The sequence below is a fragment of the Semicossyphus pulcher genome, unplaced genomic scaffold, assembly GCF_022749685.1.
Source record: "Semicossyphus pulcher isolate SPU_LCO1_2020_fin unplaced genomic scaffold, fSemPul1.0.p SCAF_24, whole genome shotgun sequence".
Taxonomy (NCBI): Eukaryota; Metazoa; Chordata; class Actinopteri; order Labriformes; family Labridae; genus Semicossyphus; species Semicossyphus pulcher.
Window position 1 is genome coordinate 13,287,717 of NW_027211698.1, and position 21,542 is coordinate 13,309,258.

General features: G+C 41.3%; 2 protein-coding genes across 3 annotated transcripts in view; one reads left to right on the forward strand and one right to left on the reverse strand.

Moving 5' to 3' along the window:
- The first annotated feature begins 249 nt into the window (after positions 1–249).
- Positions 250–7,041, forward strand: LOC138603486 (tubulin alpha-1C chain-like). The gene is made up of 4 exons (XM_069675297.1): positions 250–335; positions 4,854–5,076; positions 5,588–5,736; positions 5,863–7,041. Exons 1-4 carry the CDS (start codon positions 333–335, stop codon positions 6,835–6,837), a joined length of 1,350 nt encoding a protein of 449 aa, XP_069531398.1. The 5' UTR covers positions 250–332; the 3' UTR covers positions 6,838–7,041.
- A 1,896-nt stretch (positions 7,042–8,937) lies between these two features.
- LOC138603485 (inactive dipeptidyl peptidase 10-like) overlaps positions 8,938–21,542 on the reverse strand; it is a 59,837-nt gene continuing 47,232 nt past the window's right edge. For both annotated transcript variants that reach the window (XM_069675295.1, XM_069675296.1), the window contains exons 17-27: positions 20,406–20,453; positions 18,627–18,725; positions 18,356–18,425; positions 17,731–17,859; positions 17,587–17,652; positions 16,810–16,864; positions 15,543–15,642; positions 15,078–15,136; positions 12,473–12,545; positions 12,154–12,227; positions 8,938–10,750 (exon numbers count right to left, since the gene is read on the reverse strand). In XM_069675295.1, the coding sequence (XP_069531396.1) occupies positions 10,616–10,750; positions 12,154–12,227; positions 12,473–12,545; positions 15,078–15,136; positions 15,543–15,642; positions 16,810–16,864; positions 17,587–17,652; positions 17,731–17,859; positions 18,356–18,425; positions 18,627–18,725; positions 20,406–20,453 (908 nt within the window). In that variant the 3' untranslated portion in view covers positions 8,938–10,615. The remainder of the gene's footprint in view (positions 10,751–12,153; positions 12,228–12,472; positions 12,546–15,077; positions 15,137–15,542; positions 15,643–16,809; positions 16,865–17,586; positions 17,653–17,730; positions 17,860–18,355; positions 18,426–18,626; positions 18,726–20,405; positions 20,454–21,542) is intronic.

Consider the following 21,542-nt stretch of genomic DNA (forward strand, 5'->3'; position numbering starts at 1 on the left):
AACTTTGAAGTTCATTTTTGGTGCACTTAAATCCACTTCCACCTCTGGAATTTCACTTAGGGATCACATGAGTGCCTCATGAGATGTTGCTTTTACTCTGAAAAGGTCAAACAGGAAGCCATATCTCACTGTAGAAAAAAAAAGGATTTGAAACAGAACAAAGCTGCAGCTGTTGATGGCTCCTCCTCATCCTCCTCCCGCCCCCTGTAGTAGCTATAAAAGTGAGTGTGTCCCACTCTGACAGGACTTCACTCACAGGGATCTCATTATAGGTGCACTGTGAGACTTTCAACTTCTTCTTCTACTCCCCAAAAGACAATCAGAACATCAAAATGGTGAGTATTAAGGCATTATTACTATGACTTCATAACTAAAATGACAATAAAGCAACATTTGCTGTGTTTAACGTGTTACTTTTGCGAATAACCGTCACATAAGTCGTGTGATTGTGTAATAATCATTGATTTCCTGTTACTTTCCCTCCAAAATGTTTAAAAAACTTTAGCTATTGTTCATTGTTTCTACTTTACTAGGCCACAGGCTGTGTCTGGAACAACTTTCTGGCTTTGCTTCCGCACATAAAACTCGTTTATTTATTTAAAACATAAAGTCAATCAGTGGAAACATGCTACCAGGCATGCGGCTCTGGCTCCAGTAAAGGTTAACTGTTTCCATATGGGCACTGGAGGCCGAGCCTGTTTGTGCGGCTGCTTTTGGGAATGCTGATGTGGCTTCCAGAGGCCGCTTGTGTGTTTTACATTTCTATTTCTGCTTGCTCGCCATCACGCTGATAAGCTGCTGCATTCCTGTAGTGTTAGACCTTAAGCTTAATGCATTAAAGAGACACACCACGTGCTGAAAAATCTAAAAAATCTGCACAAAAAGCAGCTCACATGCATATTTGTGAGGCCAGGCACATGACGATAAGCCTGGGATCAACATTTTTACAAGCTAACAAGAGCTAAAGAGTCTTAAGTTCATTCTTTTAGAGTTCAGGAAGCTGACCTTTTCCCTTTTGACTTTGTTCTTTTATAACTCGGCTGCAAACAGAGGGTGTGTTGTAATGTTTGCAGGCCATTTTGTATAGACAGAAGTGAATGAGGGCAGTTTTTTGGAGGTGTTAGCTAGATGAAAAGTCTGTTTTTTACATGTGCTGAAACTTCCTGTTGGGCCATTTGGTATGTAACTTAAAAGGGGAGGAGGTGGGGGAGCCTTCCTGTCTTTGGAGTTCTTATTCCACCTTAAAAAGTTTATTAAAAATCCCTTTATTTAACTTTATCTGATTCTGCCATTTCCGAGTAAACAGCAGACTTTAAGCACAATGCTCCACTCTGTTGTCGAGACTCACAACGTAAGCTGTGACGTAGTTTAAGGAGAAGATACAGGAAGTAGTTAATAACTTAGTTTACCGCGGCTGCCTCGCCTGGAGGAGTGAATTTCACAGGCCGTGTGTCTGTGTAAACACGAGCGGATGTGGCGTGTTGCAACACCAGAGAGCTAACAGGCCTCCACTTCCACTTTTTCACTTCCAGCTAACAGATGTTGGAGCTAAAAAAACAGCAAGAAAATGGAAAGTTCAGGCTGATGACAGGCTTTAAGTACATACTACACCGTAAATAGAGTTTGTATTTCCATGTTATACTTCAGCGCAGTGCAAACAGGTTAGTGGGTTGCTGTCTCTCTGTGTGGGTTGCATGATTGAAGCTTCACTCAAAATAGCCGGCTGCTGAGCTGGCTGCCATCGCCATACTTGGCTACTCCCATGTCACGGTGTCGGACGGTGACCCCCCTCCTCTGTCCTATCACAAGTTGTTTTAAGGGGGGAGGGGGCGGCTGAGGGGTCAAAATTCACAACAAGCCAAAAGAACACAATGTAGTTTCACCAACATTGAGGCCTAAAGTTTAGGTCTCTGATGGTTCCTACTAAAATTAGGTCAGTTTATTGTTACTACTACCACTGTGGCTGAGGCCTGAAAGTTTTATTACTCAACACTTTTAGCCATATTTCAACCATTTCTAATGACTTAAAGCTAATTATTTTAACTTTAAGTGCTTTAAGCTAACTTTTCCAAATATATTTAGCTATATTTCAACTTTTATCTAAGATGTCAACCATTAATGCCCTACTTTTGGCTAGCCATTTCAACCATTTAAGCATTACTTTAAGCTCACAGTTTCACATTTATTATATTTTATAATATTTTCCCAGTGCTTTAAGCTATTTCAACAATATATTAAAACTTTTAGCTTATTATTTCATAAATTTAGCTAACAATTTTACTGTTGAACACATTTTGCTATAAAACTTCGCATTTAAATACTACATTTAGCCATGTAAACTTTTCCCCCTATTTCTTTAAGCTAACTATTTCATATTTTTAGCTAACTACTTATTATAACTGTTTATTCATACTTTTAGCTTATTTTTAAATATGTTTATTAATTAATGTTACTTTTAGCTAACTGTTTTCAACAATTTGTCCCATATATTTAGCTATAAGTCAACTATGTATCCGTTACTTTAAGCTAACAATATTAGCGGTTTAGCCATAACCTGTAGTTAGCTAACTTTTCCAACCATTTATATACAACATTTAGCTAACCGTTTATATATTACATTTAGCTAACTATTTCAACCTTTTCCACGAATACTTTAAGCAGACTGATTCATCATTGATTTATCCATATTGTTAGCTAACTATTTCAACTGCTTGTCCGATAAATTTAGCTACAAATTCCAACCGGTAATCCATAGTTTTAGCTAACTATTTCAGCAGTTTATCCATTAGCATTACTTTAAGCTAACTATTTCAACAGTTTATCCATCAGCATTACTTTAAGCTAACTATTTCAACAGTTTATCCATCAGCATTACTTTAAGCTAACTATTTCAACAGTTTATCCATCAGCATTACTTTAAGCCAACTATTTCAACAGTTTATCCATTAGCATTACTTTAAGCCAACTATTTCAGCAGTGTATCCATTAGCATAACTTTAAGCTAACTATTTCAATTATTTCTTAACAATTCCCACCATTTATCTTATACTTTTCTTACTATTTTAACTGTTTATTTAATTCTATTAGCTATCTGTTTTAAGCTAACCACTAACTAGCTATTTTTCCCCTGCACTCTTTTTCTATTCCAACAAGTAGATTTCAGTTGTTGCAGCTGACTCAAGAAGTGATGTATTTAATAAACAAACAATTTTGAATTATTTCTAATCTTGTTGACCACATTGAAGGCCTGGTTGGGAATTTCCAGTTAATGTGATCAAAGCTTCTTATATCTCACTGATGCTAAAGGAATGTGGGTATCATGAAAGAAAGTAGGTTACTGAGTTTATATCAAAATCATATTGCATAGCTACTTTCTTAAATTTCCTAATATAAATCTACAAAGCAAAGCTATTCTGTCGTCTTTAAAATTTACTTTAAGACTGCTTATGAGACTGCTGAAGAGGACAAACACGTTCTGCTTTGCACTGTTGAAAGATATTTGTTTTACTAAAGAAGCCTCTCCGGAAAAACACGACCCTGTCGAGATGCTTCAGGATCAGCTTTAGGCTCCAAGAGAGACATGACATCACAAGAATGTCACAACAACATGAACATTTCACTGGCTCGTGTGTTCCCTCTAAAAATGAGGTCAGAGGTCGTGGTCAGCTACAGAACCTTTCAAGTCACAATGCAGGTATCGGAGGAGACAAATGATGATATTTTGACAGAAATACTTGGCGTGTTTGTCTCTTATTACTGCTCGCAGCTGTCCTATTGTTGACAGTCTAACTGCTGCAATTAAGCAAACACACGGCAGAGTGACAAGGCACTTATCTATCAGCAGACACAGTTCCTCATGAGGGGTTTGCTTCCCGCTCACTGTTTAACACAACATTTGCACTGCTTATCACTTTAATCTCCTCGTGCAGGGGCCGGCTAAAACAGCCGTTGCTGCATTTTACACTCCCTCAGGCCGAATTTCCCTTCCAAATGATGAGACCAAACTTGTTTCAAGCCTCGCCAAGCCTGCCCTCATAGCCGTCCTCCACCCCCACCCACATCTTTTACAAGGAATAGAAATACTTAAACAGGGTGTGGAAGCACTTTGGCCCCTACAGACACTCTGACATGTCACTGTTAATCACTTCTGCTTGCTAATTTAGATCGCTGACTCCTGATTAGATGTGTGACATCCTAAACTAAAGATTTAACAGCTCACTGTGAAGTTTCGCACATGCAGACATGCAAAATAAATCAGGCGCTGGTGCGAATGTTGCAAAAATATTATTAAAAAAAGGAAGCCGTTAAAAGGTCATTGCAACATGGTGGCTCAACGAGGTATTTCCTGGCTCTCAACTGACATTTTCTGCAGGCCAGGACGGGTTAAAAAGCAGACATATTGCCATTAAGCAAATGGTTTGACACAAATATGCATGAAATTTGAATGGGGTTTGGTTTGCACGATGAATTCAGTGCTAGTTTTCACATTTTGCTAGCTTCACAATGTGTACTCGCACTCTCAACTGTCATTTTCTGCAGGCCAGGACGATTTAAAAGTAGAAATATTGGCATAACGCAACAGGGTTTGATGCAAATATGTGCAAAATTTGAATGGGGTTTGGTTTGCATGATGACGTGTGTCTGCACTCTAAACTGTCATTTTAGCAGGTTACAACAGGTTTAAAGGAGAAATATTGGCAATAAGCTATCCAGCAAAATGGTTTGACTTAAATATATATACAATTTGAATGGGGTTTGGTTTGTACAACGACTTATATGATATTTGTTGACATTTTGCAGTTTGAAGGCATCAAAAATAAAGAAAATTAAACCTTTTCTTTTTTCCTCCACAGCGCGAGTGTATCTCTATCCATGTCGGCCAGGCTGGCGTCCAGATGGGCAACACCTGCTGGGAGCTGTACTGCCTGGAGCACGGCATCCAGCCGGACGGCCACATGCCCAACAAGAAGTCCTCCACCGGCTACGACGACTCCTTCACCACCTTCTTCAGCGAGACCGGCACCGGGAAGTACGTCCCCAGAGCCATCTTTGTGGACCTGGAGCCCACTGTGATCGGTGAGTTGGAGAGGAACTTCTTACAGCTTCAGGCCAAACAGGAAAGAGGATTTGATGTTCTTTGAACTCATTTACCTGCCAGTGCCATGAGCAGTGTCCTGCTCAACAGCTGTTCAGAAGAGGGGTTTATTACAGGAACATTTGGAGTGAAACTTCAGGATGTAGAGCTAAAGAACTTATCTGGCACTGTAACTTCAGATAAAAAGAAACTATAAAGACAATAAAAGCTATAAAGATTCAACTAGTTGATCTTGACCCATATTAACGATTAAATCCAGCACTTTTATTTGAGTATATATTTTTACCAAAGTTCATTTCAAGCAACAAAACTTTACTAGGTCAGCAAAGCTGTATTTTGGCCACGCCTACTTCAGTTTAAATCAGCCAATCAGATCTCAAGAGCTCACTTTATGTAAGTCTTATACTTGTACCAATTAACAAATGAAAACAGATTATAAACTAGGCTCAAAGTATAAACATGCTAACAATCCATCTGTTCTCTCTCCGTCAGATGAGGTTCGTACCGGCACGTACCGACAGCTCTTCCACCCCGAGCAGCTGATCTCAGGGAAGGAGGACGCCGCCAACAACTACGCCCGCGGTCACTACACCGTTGGGAAGGAGCACATCGACGCTGTGCTCGACAGGATCCGCAAACTGGTACGAATATTAAGCATTTGTATTTGATTAGACGTTATTAGTCTTTTTGAAACATGAGTCTAAGTGTGTTTCAAAATAAAAGCTCTTGACTTTGTCTAAGTAGTAAACTCGACCTTTCTTTTCCAGTCCGACCAGTGCACCGGACTCCAAGGATTCCTGGTCTTCCACTCCTTCGGCGGAGGAACCGGCTCCGGCTTCACCTCCCTGCTGATGGAGCGCCTCTCAGTCGACTTCGGCAAGAAGTCCAAGCTGGAGTTTGCCATCTACCCCGCTCCTCAGGTGTCCACCGCCGTCGTGGAGCCGTACAACTCCATTCTCACCACCCACACTACGCTGGAGCACTCGGACTGCGCCTTCATGGTGGACAACGAGGCGATCTACGACATCTGCCGCAGGAACCTGGACATCGATCGCCCATCATACACCAACCTGAACCGCCTCATCAGCCAGATCGTGTCCTCCATCACTGCCTCTTTGCGCTTCGACGGCGCCTTGAACGTGGACTTGACGGAGTTCCAGACCAACTTGGTGCCCTACCCTCGGATCCACTTCCCGTTGGCAACCTACGCTCCGGTTATCTCTGCAGAGAAAGCGTACCATGAGCAGCTAACAGTGGCGGAGATAACCAACTCCTGCTTCGAGCCGGCCAATCAGATGGTGAAATGCGACCCTCGCCATGGTAAATACATGGCGTGCTGCCTTCTGTACCGCGGCGACGTCGTGCCCAAAGACGTCAACACGGCGATCAGCAACATCAAAACCAAGAGGAGCATCCAGTTCGTCGATTGGTGCCCGACTGGATTCAAGGTGGGAATCAACTACCAGCCGCCAACCGTGGTTCCTGGAGGAGATCTCGCCAAGGTGCAACGAGCCGTCTGCATGCTGAGCAACACCACCGCCATCGCCGAAGCCTGGGCGCGACTCGACCACAAGTTCGACCTCATGTACGCCAAGAGGGCCTTCGTGCACTGGTACGTGGGTGAGGGGATGGAGGAGGGCGAGTTCTCTGAGGCCAGGGAAGACATGGCCGCCCTGGAGAAGGACTACGAGGAGGTCGGAGTCGACTCGTTCGAAAACGACGAAGAGGGGGAGGAGTATTAGAGACAGGGCGAAGCTCTCTCAGAATGTAACAGGTTGATTTGAAGTGTTCTTGAAATGTAGACCACTAATAAACACTTGTGTTACTGGGAGGAGCAGTTTGTGTAGATCAATCCCATGGTGTTTGGTTTATCGAGTAAAGACTCTCTGATGAGAGAGAGGAAGTGCCTTTAACTCCTTTTTTAAATAAAGCTGTTTACACCGACATCTCCTGAGCTAAACTTTCTTCTTATGGAATGCACTGACTTTAAAATGAAAGAAAACAGAGCTGTATAAATTATTATTTATTTACAGTTATTTCCCATGTTGATTACTCTCTCTGTGAAAATAATATTTTTTAAGATATCTGGTTTACAAACACACAATAATAATTATTTTTGTTGATTATACTTGAGCCTGAATCTTTTGGGACATTATTGGATGATGTTATATTTTTGATATAATAAAGCATTATCTATACTTTTACATCATAAATAAAATATGATAGTTTGATCTCAAAAATCAATCAGTTATAAAGCAGCAAATCACAAAAAAATGGTCATAACACTCGACTACAGATCAGGTATCTTACCAGAACTTGTATTGGCCTATTAAAATGTATTATATTAAATTACAAGATCCCAACTGTTAAATATAAAATAGAGTGCAGCCTGATCTTGGGAGATTTATTTGACATTAAAAGGGGAGCTTGTCTTTTAAAAAGTAAATCATATGAATAAAATATTAACTAATCAGCAAAATAGTTGCAAAGAGTATATTTCTCTTGGGGGAAATTTTGTGTTTATATAGCACACTATAACATAAAGTGCTGTCCATGCATTACAAACAGAAAAGCAATTAAAAAAACATGGGGGGGGGGGAGACCAAGTTTTTACTTTTTAAATGATCAAAAACAAAAAAATATAAAAGCATTGGACTTAAGAATTAAAGGAAGTTGTATGTAAGTAAGTTTTGAGGAGTTAAGTACTGAAATAACGGTACAAAGCGGCATTAAATCGACGTAATCTGGTACTTGTAGCCATTATTCCCGTTGGGTGTGCTGTAGCTGTTTCGCCACTAGATGGCAGTGTGGCGCTACCAACCCATTACAACTACACCGATGGACGGATGAAAAAGACGAGAACCACAGGGCAGAATTGAGACATTTCAAGGCTACGACTAGCAGGTCACTACGGTGCAAAACTTGTTAAATAAATTGAAAAATTTGTGTGCTGTCGACTTTTGTGTAGAGTCTTTTAAAAAATAATAATACTTTATCATTAGTTAAACTCAAGGTAAACTCTATTTGTTGGAAGCCAACGGGAATTGCTGTCAATGCTCTAAGACAGACACGGTCAAAATAAAGGCAATTTATCGTCTCTTATAGTACAAACAAAAGACTTTTATAGATTTTCCCACCAGAGACAGACTTATTCTCTTTATCTTGTGTTAACTCACAGTTTCTGAAGTTGCTGCCGGACTTTTCCTCAGCGGATGAGGCCTCCATCTTGGCTCTGTAATTGCTTTGAAGTAATTAAGGCTCGATTTGAGCAGAGTCTCCGCAGTGTGTGGACGAGGGATTTATAAAGGTCAGACAGGACGGAGAGGAAGATAAAGACAATTTCTCGCTTTTGCATGACTGCTCCTCCAAGTTGTCTTACATTTTGTTCACAGTATGGGTGTAAAAAGAGGTTCTGGACTGAAGGCTGCAAGATGTAAGGGGATTTAAAAGGTGCTGATATCTTATGTTTAACCACAGAAGGGTTAGGGGAGATTGCTGAATGGCAAAGGTGCAGTAAATGAATTAAAAACAGTCAAACTTTTAGCATTTACAGCCAATAATCTTAGAGTTTGATGGAGAAAAAAAGGTCTGTCTCAGAAAATGAGTTTAAAATGTCTCTGCAAAGTAAAGATTGGAAAGGCACTAATAAACACTACTTTTTTTTACTACTACAATAATAAAATACTTAAAGGAGTAAACTGTAAACTGAAGTAACATTTTAAATGTATGACTTTCACTTGTAACGGAGTATTTTCAGACTTTTATATTTGTACTTTGAGCTATTTAAGTAAAGGCTTTGGCGAATTATTCCACCCATGCACAGAAAAAACCCCACATAAACAGCTCGTTCATTGTTCTTTAATATTAAAACAGCCAAAAAATACAACCAGGTTTTCCATATTTATCCCTCACCCACAATGCTTTCCCCCCAAAAAGGAAAAAAAATGCAGTTAAACTCACAGTACAAACCCTGATAGAAACAATAACTTCACAGTTTCTCTAAATTGGACTCAATGTGGCGTCAAATGTTACAAAGCACAAACACACGACTCCAAAAAAGCTCAATTATTCATCTTTAGAGTAAATCAATTGGCCATGTTGAAGGCTTCCAAATACTAGTTGGCGTACAAACTGCTAGTAATAGTTGGATTGGCGAACAAAAGCCAAGAGTCAGGGAGTCATTACAGCTTTCATATTCCAGCTTTCACCGCAGCTTCTCTTGTTTTTATTCTAAAATTAAACTGGAAACACAGAGCACATGTCTCCTCTTAGTCTGGGAACAAACAGCGTGGAGGACGTTCATGTCTGTGATTAATGGCTTTCATGTGCAGCAGTAAATGTCTGAATTGCTCTCATACTCACAGTGAGAGACGCTCTCAGCCACCGCGCTGCCATAACACTTATGAAGCCAAAGCTTTATGGGTAATTCAGAGTATTTCTAGCTTGTTTGAAGCAGAAAGTTATGAATTTTAAGCACATAATGGCTCCAAAGTGAGGAGAAATTGCACTTTCAAAAATAATATTTCAAATCCAAGGATTTAAAGGAGCACTAAGTGGTTTGAAACCATTTTGGCAAGCAGTAGAAAATATGAGAAAGTAGAAAATAAATAGCAGAAACAAGCCTGCAAAATATGAGATGAGTTTATTACTAAACCAGAAAAAATACGGAAACTGCATAAACCTGTTGCAAAAAGGAACTAGAGGAAGTTTTTCCCAAACCATGTTGAGGCCGTACTTACATTGGTAAACTCTCATTAACCTTCTGCAGATAGATAAAACTTTTGGCTGAAAGAAAACAAAAGCTGTGTCCGGATTTGGGGATTGGGACACAGCTAATAATGTCACTTAATTTAAGCTAAATCTTTTTCAAGAAAGGTGATGTTAAACATCTAGTTTAAATAAATCCCAGAAACACTCATTGTGACAGGGACGAATTAAAGATATAATTTACTGTTCTTTACATCTGTCGCTGTATAATTAAAGGCTGTGTGACCTTATAGATAATATATATATAACAAACAATGAAATAGACAAATAGAGGAGACACACTATGCTGCAAAAATGTCATGAATGTAAGTCTTTGTCATGTTTTCTTGCTCTTTAAAAGATAGTTTTTCCTATAGGAGCTTTGGAAGATCAGAGATGTCCCATCACATCACATGACCCGAACACTGTGGACACTCTTTGTCCCACCAAGTCTTTACTGTGTATAAACATGGAATTGTGCATATTTTTACCTGCACCTAATAAGATATTACATTTTCCTACATCTCCTGCACATGAATGTCCCTCTATAATAATAACGTTTTATGTCATCCTCTCCTCTTAAACCTGCTAAAAGTTGCTGTCACATCATGACACTTAATTCTACTGACGTGATGAGCAACCGATCGTCCGATACGTCCAGAAGAAGCCTGTTCTGTCCATCACACGTTTGTGCTACAGGTATAAAAACACACACACGCTACCAGTCTACCAGGGGCACACACACTCGTAAACACACAACACGCGCGACACCTCTCACTCGTCCTCGCGCTTTTCTTGCTCGAGTAGCGATGATGCGTCGAGGAGACATCCTCCGAAGTAACCGATCAGGGAGTGAGTCAGCTGAATGCGGCTGCGTGTGGACAGGAAGTGGCCCTCGTCTGGGTAGATCTGACACAAGAGAGATTTAAGAGGAAAGAAGACATCAATAATTGTCTTCTTCAGTACAGTTGTTTCTGAGCCATAGACGTTCAAAATGTCCAAAAAGTGCGGTGAATAAATGCATACTTTTATGACCTACAGCTCCATAAGAAATAAGCAAAGCCTATCCGCAAAGAAAGTCAATGAAATATAATCAAAAGCTCCAGAACGAGCAAGTAAGATCCCCCGAGTGGAGATTTTCTTCGGTGTTTTATGAGCCCAAGGCGGTACAATCGCTCTGGGAGAAGTTGGTGAAAACCCATAAAAATCTGGTTAATAGCTCGAGGAGCGAGAGCAGAACAACTTCTCATTTATGGCCTGAAACTCTTTGTTTCCTGAATATTTTAAATGTTTTGGCATTTTTTTTGGTACCATTTAAAAAGGATTTTTTTCAGGTGTAGTCTGAGTGAACTTCAGGCATCGTTTGGTATCTGTCATACATTCTGTAACATGTTAAATTCAAAACTAACTTTAGGGAGTTATTTTCTAGTATCCTCTAAAAAATTTGATGTTTTTTAAGCGCAGTTTGGAACAGATTATTAATTTTATTTTGCAATATCCATCCATCCATCCATCCATTATCTATACTGCTTATCCTGTTCAGGGTCGCGGGGGGCTGGAGCCTATCCCAGCTGTCATTGGGCGAAGGGCGGGGTTACACCCTGGACTGGTCGCCAGCCAATAACAGGGCCGACACATAGAGACAGACAACCTTTCGCACTCACACCCACACCTATGAGCAATTTAGAGTCACCAATTAACCTTACAAGCATGTCTTTGGACTGTGGGAGGAAGCCGGAGACCCCGGAGGGAACCCACGCATGCACGAGGAGCATTTTGCAATATATCACAGCATATTTATAATAAAGGAAAACAATTTAAAAAAAACAACAATCCTGTAAAGAATATTATATTTGCTTTGTTGCTGAGAGTTAGATGTTTGGATTGATACCACTCTCATTTCTCTGAGATTAAATATAAAGCTACGACCAGGAGCTGTTAGCTTAGCTTAGCACAAAGACTGGAAACAAAGGGAAACTGCTAGCCTGGACAAAATACACCTACAAAGACCTTTAAACCTCACTTATTAACAGACATGTAGTATGAAAACAACAAATTGTGGTTTTAGCCTGTGTTATGTGTCGGCTAACCTAGGCTAATCTAACCAGTTAGCTTCTAATTTAGCTTACTGCAGCAAAGGAAGTTAGTGCAGCACTGTTCCATTCAGGGGAAATAAAGGGGAAAGTGTTTGTTAAGGGGTTATTTAGTGCTCTCTTAAAAACACAGTTTTTCAGGTGAAGTTTGGTATAGAGGATTTTTCAGGGACAAACTTTGAACTTCGTCATCTTTTTAAGAATGAATGGTACTCTTACCTGCATAGTGTAGTTGGCTCCGATCTTTATTAAGTGTTTGATGAGCTCTGCTGAGTGCTGGAAGTGAACGTTTGCTGCGGAGAAAAAAAACACAGGATATGTTAATGAGTGTCACAGGGTTAATTCAGCTGCCGGATATAAAAGCTCCGTCTCTCATCAGGGTCAAGTTTTAATGCCGTCTGCGTCAATGACGGGCTCATTTCAGAAGGACAAAACCAGCAGCTGAAAAGACTTTAATAACACACCTTTCAGGTTACTATGAAAATGATTAAATGTAAGTTAGCAGGAAATAGGAGGAGAACAGAGGAAATGTTTGTACCGTCAGCCGTGCCATGAGCCAGAAACAGAGTCCCTCCTTGCAGACCCTTCATGTTGGGCATGACTTTGGATGCCTGGACGGACAGATAAACACAGACATAAGAATTTTATAACCATATCAAAATGTCAAACCAAAACTTGGACAATATGGGAAATATTTTCTTTTTGCCGAGAGTTAGATGAGAAGATTGATCCCACTCTCGTCCCTGAAGTGTAAAATTAAAGCTACACACCTGAGCTGGTTAGCTTAGCTTAGCATAAAGACTCAAAAGAGAGGGGAACTGCTAGCCTGGTTAAATCTGAAGGATACAAAATCCATTCACCAGCATCTCTAAACCTTATCAACACATTACTTTTATAGGAGATAAGAAGAAACACATTCAAAACACACAAATTATATCCTACCATCTGTTTCCTCCATGTCGAGTTTACATCCTGCTAGCTACCGGTGCGGTAGTCAAGCTCAGCCTATGGTAACGTTGATTGTTGTGAGGACGGCGGCTGCACCGGCGATCATTACGGCGCGTGTCCGTGACGAAGCTTCAACTGATTATAGCGCCATCGTCTGGGTAAAATACCCCAACACAATAACATTCCTCTCTCTGCATTTTATACTGGTATATATCAGTCACACCTTTATAGGACGTTGCCCACTTTTTTAGATGACAAAAAAGTAAAAGGTGAGTGTCGCTAGCTTTAATGCTAAGCAGTAATTAACCTTGCGAGCTCCTCCCTTCTGAGACGCACACTTTTTTGCGCTTTCTAATTGGAAATCTAAAAAAGAACAAACCATTTTTCGCTTCTGTGTACGTGACGAAGAGGTTTCCACCTGGAAGTTAACGTAAACAAACGTGATGCGTTCTTTACTTGACCAGGGAGACACCAGACAACCGGCAGAAACTGAAGGAGGCCTCTGTTTGCAGCAAATACATCGTCTTGCCTCTTACCTCGCATAAATTAACACGTTTTAAACACTTCTGTCAGGTGGATGTCATCTTCAACTTTGGGCAGAGCCAGGCTAACTGCTTCCCTCCATTTCCAGACTTTATGCTAAGCTACGCTAAGCTAACAGGCTTCTGCACGGACATAAAAGTGATACTAATCTTCTCATCTAACCCTCATGTAAAACCCTCCTTTTCTTTTAATTTGAAAGGTAAGCCTATAAAGAAGACTGTTTATATTTCCTGTTTCCTGATTGTGAAAGCCGAACAATGGTGGTGTGAGCAGAAAATAGGTCCTGGAAAGGTCACCGAGGGATATTTAGAAGGCAGTTTGACCTTTGTTGAAACATGGAAGAAAGAGCATCTTTCATTTTTAGATTACATTTAGATCTGTAGCTCGGGGGAGTGTGGATTCTCATTATTATATTAAAAGATATCTCGATCACATCAGTGTTATTATTTCAGCCCGCTGGGACTTAAACAGGAAGTCCAATCAACAAGCGGACATCTCTCTCTCTCTGAGTCTCAGAGGACGGTGTGAGTGATGTTATCCCGCTGATAATCGTCTGATCGCGTCGTGCCACAGTTTCCTCTTCTCTGGATGTAAAGCGCGCCCATCCCCTCCCCTCCCCTCCTCCAGACCTCGTGCTGTTAGAGCCACAAAAATAGCGTCCTCTGGCCCAGTTAAAGGCAACCCACTTAGAAGGAAAAACACACTCTGACTGCAACCTTCACTTGGAGGACAATTGTGTAATTTCTCTGTTTCTTTTTTGGCTCAGCCTCTGACATTTTTCATGTCTGTGTTTTTCTTCTCCACTGCTCCACAGATATTTAGAGCCACATTTTCATATTTTATTAGAAGTTTTTTGGTGAATTGAACCAAAGCAGAGTGTGTTTTTATTCAAATCTCTGCGACCTTGTAAAGAAAAGTCATTTAAATAAGAAATCTGAAATACTTTGTTGGTATAAAGAGTCATATTTTTACTCTGTTTTAGTATTTTAATGTTTTAACTCCCTAAAAGTGAAGCCAAACCCTCTCTATCGCCCCCTGCTGACTGGCTGCAGTATAGGTCATTAAGCCCCGCCTCCTCCATGTTAACAGATGGGACATGAGTCAAACTATAAAACAAAGTACATGCCTTTTCCTCAAACAAGGTTTCTGTCATTATAGTAGTTTAGTTCTTATCATGCTGATTTACGTCCAAGTGTTCATTTTTCTGACAAGTTTTCTTTTAATTTGATGCTGTAAAAAGGGGGCGTGACCTCATGATTGACAGCTCTGTTGACAAATGGGGCTCCTGCAGCGCTCTGTTCCCGAGTAGCAGAGTAGAGGAGGAGACGTAACTAACACTACAGTCATTGCACTTTCCATTAACGTGAATATCTGCTTCAGACCGACACAAGAAGCTGCTCTGCTGTTAAATAGGCTGACAAGAGGGTTCTCTTGGTTAGCGGAAGGGGCGGGACATTGTTACCGCGACCGAGACGTCACCAGGGCAAGATGGCAGCCGCCACCTTGGTGGTATTTTGGCTTCAAGGGAGGTTTTGTTGCAGCCTCTTCAACAATTTTTCTGTGAATTTTAAGTCTCTCGCTGCTTGAAAAGTTATGATTTAGGACCTAAAATTATAGAATAAATAGATGGGGGCTTGGTAAAAGTCGCTTACTGTGTATTTGTTCTCCTCAGTTGAAGGTAAACCGAGGTATCTCTCTGAAAACGCAGAAGCTGGAAGAGAAAGAAGCAGAAAGAACTTTCAAAAGTTTTACAGCAACACAAGAGAAAAATCCATCGACATATGGCTCAAATGTGAAAATGTAAGCATCAAGAAATCGTCTGCTCTGTCTTTGCTCGATAGAGATTCAGGATCCAAAGGGAGAACTATAATCACAATATAACTCAGCAGTATATCTTTTAATGTACAGAAATGAAGGACGCCTTTTCATCCTAAAAATCCAATAAGCCTGAATCCCCAAAAGCAGAACTTTCGCATGATTAAAGCAACATCTCCCAGACAATGCTCAGTGTAGGATGAAGACGTCGGTGCAGCCGCAGCAGCAGAAGTAATAAATCTTTCCTGCTGTGTGTTGAAGAAGAGGAGCTAAATGAGGAGGAGCAGAGGGATTCTACTCACCGTACATGGACCAGTCGATGATCGGAGCCTGAGCGGCTGCGCAGCGGATCAGCTTCTCCGTCGGCTTCAGCATCGTCAGCGCGAGGAAGCCTCCGTAGTCCTATCGGAGGAAGCAGTTTTTGTACATTTTTTTAGAACTTTTTTACTTAATTATTTCACCTATTACGAGTCTGCAAATGATTATAATCTCTTTGGAAGCAAACATTCCTTCATTTTAAGGCTTCACAGGCCAAAAAGAAGAGAAAATAACTCTTCTCCAGGTGTGTCCGACAAGTTTACAAGGAGACTTACTGGATGAAATGACCTTTTTATGCGCTGTTATAAAAAAGGATTGTGTTGTCCCTCTTGGATTATAGACAATTTAAGGTTTAAGTCCAGGCAGCCAGAAACCTCTCTAGTGTCCTCCTCAACTCCCGAGGTCAGCTGTTTCCCAAGGTTTTTAAATCACGTACCCCTTTTTGAAACATTTTGTCCCCCAAGTCCAAAGTAAAAACCGACATAAGGAGATACAAGACAGCGTCCTGGCTTCATGCAACTGTCTGCTGTTTTATCCCTGATTATTAAAACATGTTCTTCCTGTTACTGACAGCATTTTAAGGCTCTGTTATTGCTTTGTTTTCTGCATCTTTATGCATGATTTCATCTGTACTTCTGCTACGTTTAAACCCTAAATCCAATTTGTTGATTCCTCCTTCATTCAATATTGAAACTGGCTTTGCAACAGACAAACTTCGACCCCGTGTCCACATCGCCCCCGTGTCTTTTTTCAATTGTTCCCAATGAGGACAGAGCGTATGCGGCTAAGCACTCCGTCTTCTTTGCGCGGCCGCTCCGAATGCTTCAAGTTGAAAATGTCCGAACTTTTCAGAAAAGCGTTGGTGTCGTCGCCGCTGCTTTTTTTTTTGTTCAAGCAACCAATCAGATGGGGTGCAACTCGTCGCCCTGGTTACCACTAAACATGGAGGAGCTTGTAAGCATGTAAGCTTGTAAGCTTGTTGTAAGCTGTGTGGTACCGGTAAATTAAACATATTGTTGTCATAGTAACAAATCCCCTGTGCAGCCTTTTTTCTCTCACTGCACAAGCGCTTCATCCCAGCGCTCCCCAAGCGCTTTTCTGCCAGAAAAGGGCGCTACATGGACACAGGGTCTTAATCTTGAACCTCGAAGGGCACTTTAACACTTCCTTATTTAACAGGTCAGTAAAGAAATACAGGTGAATCAAGCTGCAGATAAAAGGTTTGATAAATTCACAGGCAGGTGGACGAACCTCTCCAAAGACTCCGACACGTGTGCGATCGATGAACGGCAGCTTCGTCAGGTACCTGAAGCACACGGAGGAGGAAGACGTAATTTTGAAGCATCAGAAGTCACAGTTTTTCCTTCTTTCACACATCACAGACTGTCAAGAGACAAACAGCGAGGTCAAAGGTCAAAGCCTCAGAGGATTCACTGATCATGAAAGAGTGTCGCTGGGAGAAGAAATGAGAAAACCAGGACGACTGTTGATTCACTCGCTGTGATGTGGAGACATTTGAGATGAGAAAGACTCTCACATAACATTCAGTTGTCTTGAATACATTTGGACAATCAGGTGTCCCTTAATCTCTTCATGTATATTTACAATACCTTTCTGGATCTGTCTTGAGACTAAACTTATGTCCAACCCTCACTGATTCTCGTCAAACTGATTCCAAACTTTTATTTTAAGGCTTTTATTTTGAAAATCTTTCCTCAAAGTTGTTTTGGACTGGTAAAATATGAATATGCGACTTTATTTTTAACAAAAATACAGCTTTTGGTGTCGTATCAAAGTGTTTTTGTTTTGTCCAAATGCACGACTAAAATTATGCAAAAATAACACATTGCTCTCAGTGTGTTGAACTTTTTCTGTCTGTCTCATGTGGCGACATGCTGCATACATTTGTCTCCAATAACATCTGAGAAAGGAGTGTCTGAAATTAAATCTTTCCTTGCAGAACAGCAGCAGACAGAAACGTAAAAAACTCCCACCAAGCATTAAAGACAGGATCAAACAGTAACATACTCCAGAGCTGCGATCTGGTCCTCTGCGTCCACGGTGCCGAGCGTGTGATGGACCTGCTGTAAGATCCTGTGAAGACAGATAAGCTACATTAAAAGAAGGATTACCAGAACCTTAAAGAACATGATGAGTGTTTATCTTCATCACCTTTGACCTCTGAACCCCGAGCCTCGGCCGTCCAGTCGGGCTACGATGATCTGCTCTGATCCCACCAGGACCCAGTCCCAGTCCGGCCTGAACTCATCTGTCACCGCCTGCTCGCCTGGAGAACTCCCACTGAAACACGCTGATTATTTCACTGACAAATACAGTGCTTGAGTACAAGTACAATTTCAGGTAATAAAATGCTAACATGCTAAGTGTTTGGCTATTTCAGCACTTATAGTAGTTAAATTAGCATAAAACATCCATTCTGCAAACAGTGCATCCTGCAAATGAAATGCATGCTGTCAGTACGTAGCTTCATTTCTAATTTAGACATGCAAGGCGATATAAAATGCTACAATGCTAATGCTACAACAGTTTGAACGTGCAGCCAGAAGAAGAAATCCTCCATTTTTTGACTCTTTTAAAACTTCTCTGCACAAAAAAAGGACATAAAAATTGTCGCAAATATTTTAAATTATTCTGATTATGTTCCTTATTAAAGCTGTTTTCTTATCAGGTGTGTTTAACAGCCTGCGGGTACAGAGGAGGGACGCTGTCCAAGCTCACGGTGCTGCAGTGAGAGTAAATGAAAAGATGTAAATGTAATAAAGAGGAGCGGGCTTACACAACGAGCAGGAGGCCGTAGAGGAAGGACTCGGAGAAGTCAGGAGGATAGATGAGCTTCAGCGGCAGCTCTGTGAGGAAGAGACACAAACATTAACTGAAGGAGAGGTGAACCAGAGGACACACACACACACACACACACACACACACACACACACAGAAACTCACGCTGTTTGTCCTCTAAGCAGCTCAATTATCTCATGAGATGTTTGCTAAATCAATACACACAAACACACACACACACACGGCTGTTAAGTGCAGATAATTTGTACCAAAGTTGTCATTAGTGATCATCCGGATTTCCGTCTGAATCGTCTTCTTGGTCTCCAGCGCCGACCGCAGAGGGAGGTTGTTCTCCAAGATGAAATACGCTGCGAAGTGAGGAAATTCATATTCATCAAAGAGGCGTAGAAATGTTTATTTATTTATTTATTTATTCGTTTGTTTGCACGACATGAAAGTTTTCTTTGTAGACTACAAAGGCCGAGCGGAGCCTTAAGAAGGCACGTAAAAAATGAGGATTTGTATCGAATACGAGGCTGTTTTTTAATCAAATATTCTCATTGTTATAGCCTGGTTTGGTCGGTTTCTCAGGTTAAAAGCACTCACCCTTACCTGAGTGTCTAATGACATGTGATTAATAAGTTATTAGTCTAATTAGCTCCATAGAAATGGAAGCTGCTTTTCATCAGAGGAGGGGAAGTTAACGAGATGCACATTAACCAAACCAACCAGTTATGTTGCATTCAAGGGATGCCAGAAATATCAGTGTCTGAAAACAAATTGGGCTTTCCCAGCTGACCTAATAATACTTAGTTTTCTTTTCCGTGCGCTGCTTTGTTTACAGTCCAGTTAGCAGCTTGAGAAGCGATCGTGTGTTCACCTAAACGCAAACTGAATCTCTCCCGTCTAGATGTCTGCACAATAAAGGCCGTCACCTCTTGGTTCATTCCATCCCCCGGAGGAGCGCCCGTTCATCTGTCTGTGCCGTGTCGCAGTTTCACTGTAAAGTTACACAGAGGCTGCACTCTGGCTTACGCCTATACCCCAAATGATCCGCGTCCGCCGCGACCTCTGGAGTTGATCGGCCCACTCTAGTCAATGCTCGTGTTTCCACAGCACGCCCAGAAGCGCCTCTCCGCTCTGCTCCGCTAAATACGCAGCGAGTCTATTTTTGACGGAGGCCGCTTCAAGCGTAAACGGTTGTCAGGTGAGCGCTGATGCGAGCCGGGATGGCATTAAGGTGGATTACGTTCCGTCTGCTTTTCCACACGGACTGTTATTCCTGCAAACGCCGAAGCCCGCTGATACGTGATTGGTCAATATTACTCGGACTACAAACAGAAACACTTCCCGTACTAAAATCCAGTTGCACGCCTACAGACAGAAACTGTAAATACAGATTAAGTCACAGTTGTCCTTCACATGTCCTGCCTCAGTGTGAATGCATAATACTTTCCTCTCCACGTATAAAAGCACAGGTGAGCCGTGAGGTCGTGCAGAAATAAAGACAATATATAGACAACAGCTCCCATCAAATATTCATCATGTTATTCACTTCGATGGAGGAGCACGACTCTATTTCTATCACTAATACATACACAGCAGAAGGCTGCCTTTACTGTACATGTACCATTAAATAATAACATGCTTTTCAATATTTCAGGTGCTGCATCGGGAAACGGCAGTTTGAACCCAAGAATGGAAGCATTTTTTGCACAGTTTTGAAGTCAAATTTCCTCTTTTAATCCGTCTTTGTAAACATGTGCACGCGTCAGGCTGTTTGCTGTCTGAGAAAAACAATTACAAGGATGAAAAGTGCCTGTTTAAATGGTGAAAAACAATAAACATCTTGCAATCTACAAACCAGTTCAATTTGGCCCCGCATCAAATCCAGCAGCTGCTGATGTTTTCATACAAATGAGATGATGAAGCCTAATTGCTGCAAATTATTTTCCATTTCAGAGCGGAAGCACATCTGGCCCGCACGCACAAACATCACACAGACGCAGAAATGTCTTCATACTAACAAGGAGAACAAAGACACTCACAGTCGACGTCGTCAAAACTCAGAAGCAGAACAGCTGGAACTCCAGGACCTGAAATGGGAGAGAATAAAACGTGTTTTTGTGCATTAAAGATTCAACATTTTAGGCTGAAACGCTCATTTATTTGGGAGGTTAGAAGGCATGTCTCTGGAAGGATAACCCGTCCATTTAGCCTACTTTCTACACCGATCAGCCATAACATTAAGACCACTGAAAGAACCACTGTCCTTGATGTTGATGTGTTCGAAGTGAAGTTACTTTGACACCTACCTAAACATTGTTGCAGACTAAGTCCTAATGGCAGTGGCCTCTTTCAGCAGGATAATGCGCCCTGCCTAATATTTGAAATTAGCGCCATAGCTGTGGACAAAGTTCGTGGTTTCTCCCATTCTGCATTCCTACAACACCCAGCATGCATTGCGCCCCTCCCTCTCAAAGGAACGGCCCAGCGAGAGACGCTGGAGTGAAATGCTACCGTTTCGCTGCAGGCTAAACGTCTAAAAGTTCTTCAGGTCTGCAGTCGACATTTCAAACCTGACGATTCTTAACGAGACATGACATCGGAGGCGGGCGTCCTAGATTGAGGAAGTGTAGTTTAGCGAGCAACCTGGCCGTAGTCTGGAGAAGGTTTTCCAGCGTCCTCCAAAGGCACTGAGCGACACTGCATTTTTTTTCCTACCATAATGACATTAGCTCCCCATAATAGCATGATAGGACTGAGGTTGAAAATCCGGGAACTGGCCCTTTAAAGGATCTGCTGCATCCGTCTTGAACGTCCTTCAGAGGTCGAGTGGAGGCTTTTTTGGCGGCAAAAGGGTGACCTACATGATATTAGGCAGGTGGTCATGATGTTATGGCCGATCGGAGCAAGTATGAAGTAAACCCTCTTAATTCCCTGATAATTTCATTACATTGTTTTGCTCCCAGTCTCCCTCCCTATCCAATATCAGAGCCCCAAATGACTGTATTGTACAGTATCTATGCTCATTTAAGGGGAAGAAACACACATATAATTTATGACATAATTTATTCCCTCTCTGCAGGTTTGGTTGCACAAAGTTGCTGGGATATACGTTGAATTCCTTACATGTTCTGCAGAAATGCATCAGTTTCGATTCCCATAGGTGTTTATTGTTTACA

Excerpts from the sequence above, each read along its gene's own strand:
- LOC138603486 (XM_069675297.1), top strand. Across the intron at positions 5,077-5,587 it reads CCTGGAGCCCACTGTGATCG|ATGAGGTTCGTACCGGCACG; the intron begins GTGAGTTGGAGA and ends TCTCTCCGTCAG. Across the intron at positions 5,737-5,862 it reads TCGACAGGATCCGCAAACTG|TCCGACCAGTGCACCGGACT; the intron begins GTACGAATATTA and ends TTTCTTTTCCAG.